The sequence below is a fragment of the Littorina saxatilis genome, unplaced genomic scaffold (assembly GCF_037325665.1).
Source record: "Littorina saxatilis isolate snail1 unplaced genomic scaffold, US_GU_Lsax_2.0 scaffold_378, whole genome shotgun sequence".
NCBI lineage: Eukaryota > Metazoa > Mollusca > Gastropoda > Littorinimorpha > Littorinidae > Littorina > Littorina saxatilis.
Window position 1 is genome coordinate 107501 of NW_027128615.1, and position 5000 is coordinate 112500.

A 5000-nucleotide genomic window follows, 5' to 3' on the forward strand; every position below is an offset into this window, starting at 1 on the left:
GACCCCAAAATGTAAGACCTCCTCCCGTTTAAGACCTTAGTTTTTAAGATTTTCTGTTCACATCCTCTGTAGATTTACCCCCATTTTAAGACTCCCTCCTTTTTAACACCTGATTTTCTCAGATGTTTGGAGATCGTAAAAGGGGGGTTCCACTGTAGAAGCTAGCGAGTTGACAACGAATACACAGCGTGTGCTCCGCGTGTGTCTGTCTTAGAGGGCTGTCACACATGCGACTGAGTCGCGTGATTTACCCTGTCACACAGCCGACTCAGTCGTAGTCGGAAAACAGCTACGACAAGTCTGCGACTCAGTCTCATGCGATTCCCTCGTACCTTTGAGGTTTAGAACATGTTCTATTCCTGCGATCCAGTCGTCGGTCAATCGCAGGGGCAGAGCCAACAGAGCCAATCAGAACGCGTTGCTGCGGCCTTGACGCCGTGACGTAAAATAATGGCGGACAGTGGGGTACAGCGTCTCTTCGTCGATTCAAAACTTTTTGGAAGAACAGTTTTTTACTCAGATATAAAGGAGACGTTTTAGGCGTGTACAGCGGTCGGAAAACATTAATTGCAGCTGTCTGGGAACTTTATTTCTTGCAAAGGCGTAATGCTGAAAGGAATTTTTCAGAAAGGTAGAGCGACGTTCGAACATTTAGCGTCTGCTCTCGCAAAGCGCGTTTGCCTTGACACGGCACTTCCGCCCCGCTCGCGTGGAGTTATCGTTCGTCAATCGTTCGTCTATCGTTCATAGTGTGACGGGTCATGGCCTACGATGTGATGTGCGATCGGCCAAAGACTGAATCGCGACGACTGAATCGCAACGACTGAGTCGCCTGTATGACAGCCCTCTTAGTCCAGCGCGCTCTCCGCGTGTCTGGCGTCCTTCTGTTAAGGTAGTGTCTGGTTGGCCGGTACTGTCTGGTCAAATGGGTCAAAATAGCCATTTCTGCGTTTTCGCTGCTTGTGGAAGTCACTTCAAATAGCCCTATGATACGAGTGATAAATATAAAGCCTACCGACAAACAGCCACATTTTTGGGTTTCGTTAAACTTTCATGTTTATGAATTTTCTCAAGCAATGGGCACTCCCGGGGATTTCCCTTGTACGCGCGCTTCGTGAAACTCTGCTGCAAAATGCACGTGTTGGTATCTATATATATATATATATATATATATATATATATATATATATATATATATATATATATATATACGGCTTGTGTCTGTCTGTCTGTATATATATATATACGACTTGTGTCTGTCTGTCTGTCTGTCTGTCTGTCTGTCCCTGTGTGTGTGTGTGTGTGTGTGTGTGTGTGTGTGTGTGTGTGTGTGTGTGTGTGTGTGTGTGTCCGCGATGCACGGCCAAAGTTCTCGGTGGATCTTTTTCAAATTTGGAGACCGTATTCAGCTACACCCCGGACACAACCTCATCGATGAGATATTTCAACACGTGATCTCAGCGCGCAGCTCTGAACCGATTTTGGTTTTTCTCTGTTTTTCTCTGGATCCATTCCCAGTAACTCTTCCTTATCTTCTCCAGTGTTTATCTCCCTTCCTTCGTGTGGCGTCAATCCATATTCCCGTTACTACGTTACTATTTTTAGAATGTCACGATTGCACCCGTAAGTTGTCCTTACTGTAAAAGTGATAAGGTCGAATCAATTTATAGCCACGCGAAAAATACACTGTCATCTATCTCTATATATTTATAGATATAGATATACATATATATATATATATATACGGCTTCTCTGTGTGTGTGTGTGTGTGTGTGTGTTTGTGTGTGTGTGGGCAACACCTGTGGATTGTAGAGTTCTGTTTGTGATGTGGTCTAGCGGCTTTAGTATGTCTGTATGTTCAGGCCTTCCTTCGAGAAGCCATAACAGTTATTCTCAATCCCGTTTGAGTGGACTTCGCCTTCAAAGGTGATTGTGGTGTTTTGGCACTCGGTTACATTTGGCGTCGTCGACAGCGATGGGACTCGACATGAAATGTTCAGGCCACTGAATCATTTTCGTGCTGTTCCCATTCCACCTGGGACGGACCTAAGTTCATTCAAAGGGGGTCGAGTGTGACAGGGAGACTACCGTCGCCCTTCACAGCAGACTCTGCAGAGTTGTTCGCCTTAGAAGTTGTGGGCTTTCCTTGCATGTACCCGTAAGTTGTCCTCACTGTAAAAGTGCAAAGGTCGAATCTATTTATCGAAAAATCCACTGTCATCTATCTCTATATATTTATATATATATAGATAGATATATACGGATTCTGTGTCTGTGTCTACGTGTGTGGGTGTGTGTGTGTGGAGGCAACACCTGTGGATTGTAGAGTTCTGTTTGTGATGGGGTGTGGCGACTTTTGTCTGTCTGTATGTTCTGGCATTTGAGAAGCCATAACAGATAATATAGGGCTTAGAAATAAGCTCTAAAATTATCAATCCCGTTTGACAGGATTTCGCCTTCAAAGGTGATTGTGGTGAACCGCCACGCTGTCTGTCTCTGTCTCGCGATTCACCCCGGCGAAGCCGGGTATTCCTCTAGTTTTTCATATGTGCGCTGTTTTGTGGCGAAAGAGGGCTTGCTGCAGACAAAGAGGACACACACAACCACCTCCACCCCCCACCCCAACACACACAGAGTACAAAGAGAGAGAGAGAGAGAGAGAGAGAGAGAGAGAGAGAGAGAGAGAGAGAGAGAGAGAGAGAGAGCCTGCCAGCCAGCAAGCCAGCCAGCCTGATAGAAACTGTTGAGTACTGGCTCTGACTCATATCCTTGACCGACTTAGAAGCAAGCTGCTGTGTGTGTGTGTGCGTGTGTGTGTATGTGTGTGTGTGTGTGTGTGTGTGCGTGTGTGTGCGTGTGTGCGTGTGTGTGTGTGAGTGAAACGTTGTTAAAACCTATATAGTCATACTATTGTGTAACGCATTTAGTGCAGCCAGATGCAGATAACAGATCGCCACTTAGTCATGCTCCTTACACTATTTCCGCTATCACTTTTCATACAGTTTTGAACAGATGTCCCATCAGAAGCATTGTTCGTCATTTTTTTAGTTCTTAGCAAGACGTCGCAGTAGAGTCATATAAATATACATGTAACGCGTGAACAGTGTAGGAGCTGCTAAAACGACATACAACACGACTGATAGAAACCAAATATATCGAACTGCTAGCGTAGAATATTTGTGTGGAAACTACGCACAGTACGTGATACCCGTAACTTGGCAGTGACCCAGCTCACACAATCAGCGGATTCGAAGCAAATGGCGACCACTGTAAGTCACTGTCATTACAAAATCATCTTGAAAAAAGAATGAGTTCGACAAAGAATGACGATGAACTTGTTGTGAGAAATAAAGAGGGCGAGAAGCGAAAGAGCTACTGACTAACCTCCGAGTGAAACCTGTGTCGGCCATGTTGAAATGTCTAGCCGGCAAATCTCTGGCCGGTTCGTCGCCGAGAATATTCCAGCTCAACCACCACGAAAACAATAAATCGTTGGTAAGAATGCTTCTTCGGATATATTCTTAAAAATAATGTTTCTTCATTTTTGTTAATGCAAATTACTTTAAACGTGAGATTAACATACAAAGACTAGCTGACAGTAAAACACACAACTGTCGAACGGGACGCTGCAAGCTGACTACAACACATGCAGTATCGATCAAGTATGCGTGCACAGTAAAGCTTTGCAGCACTATGTGCACATTGTTTTTCTGAAATGCAGAAAATGTGGTTATTGCGAGCGAGCAAAAGAGAGAGAGAGAGAGAGAGAGAGAGAGAGAGAGAGAGAGAGAGAGAGAGAGAGAGAGAGAGAGAGAGAGAGAGAGAGAGAGAGAGAGAGAGAGAGAGAGTGTGAGAAAGAGACAGACAGACAGACAGACAGACAGAGACACAGAGAGAGAGAGAGAGAGAGAGAGAGAGAGAGAGAGAGAGAGAGAGAGAGAGAGAGAGAGAGAGAGAGAGAGAGAGAGAGAGAGAGAGAATGAGAGAGAGAGAGAGAGAGAGAGAGAGAGAGAGAGAGAGAGAGAGAGAAATATATATATGTCACAGTGGAAATGAGAATCCAGTGAGATTCCGAATCGCACTAGTGGAGATTGGAATTCCAGTTTGCACTAGGGCAAACTAGAATTCTCATCTCCACTGGATATTTGTTAGTGAAGATTGGAATTCCAGTTTGCCCTAGTGCAAACGGGAATCCAGTTTCAGTGGAGATGGGAATTCCAGTTTTCACTAGGGGAAATAGGAATTGGGGGAAATAATGTGTTCAAAGTTTTATAATTGTTGTTAAAACCATTTCATCTTGAGTCATTCATGACTTTAAGGCTTACTCATTTCAGGTATTGAAATGCAAAAATAAAAATAAATATTATTGAATTGATATAATCGAACAACACAGAGTAATTGCGCACAATAAGTTTTTTTTTCAATATCATTAAATCATTTCACAAAGTTAAAAGTCTATGTAAGATGAAGCATGAGATAAAGAGAGAGAGAGAAAAAGACAGACAGAGAGAGAGAGAGAGAGAGAGAGAGAGAGAGAGAGAGAGAGGGAGAGAGAGAGAGAGAGAGAGAGAGAGAGAGAGAGAGAGAGAGAGAGAGAGAGAGAGAGAGAGAGAGAGAGAGAGAGAGAGAGAGAGAGAGAGAGAGAGAGAGAGAGAGAGAGAGAGAGAGAGAGAGAGAGAGAGAGAGAGAGATGACCTCGGCCATCAGAGCCGACAGTATTGTTGTATTGTATTGTATTGTAAAACCACCACTACTGAACGTTCACTCAGTCGTCTATCTGTCTGGCCTTCTCACTTCTTTTGTGAAATCTTAGTACTAAAGAAAGAGTGAACACTAGTCTTCTCCACTCAGTTAGACATTTTGACTTGCTGCAGTTTCTTTTCTGCTAAACTGACTCAGAGAGTGGATCATGGAGCAAAATGAGAAATTTTATATTCTTTTGGAGCAGCATCTTGAATCTTTGGATACAAACAAAAACAAGAAATTCCTCCGAGGTAGGA

The 5000-nt window shown here is 43.8% G+C and overlaps 1 protein-coding gene across 2 annotated transcripts in view; it reads right to left on the reverse strand.

Annotated features, from left to right (window-relative positions):
• Window positions 1–5000, reverse strand: part of LOC138956977 (uncharacterized) — a 28295-nt gene that overhangs the window by 19975 nt on the left and 3320 nt on the right. Inside the window, exon 1 of one of the 2 annotated variants that reach the window (XM_070328167.1) lies at window positions 3385–3675. The exons of the other annotated variant lie outside the window; for it this stretch is intronic. Coding sequence (XP_070184268.1) covers window positions 3385–3410 — 26 coding nt within the window. The 5' untranslated portion in view covers window positions 3411–3675. Of the gene's footprint in view, window positions 1–3384; window positions 3676–5000 lie in introns of those variants that run through there. 2 annotated transcript variants of the gene reach the window in all.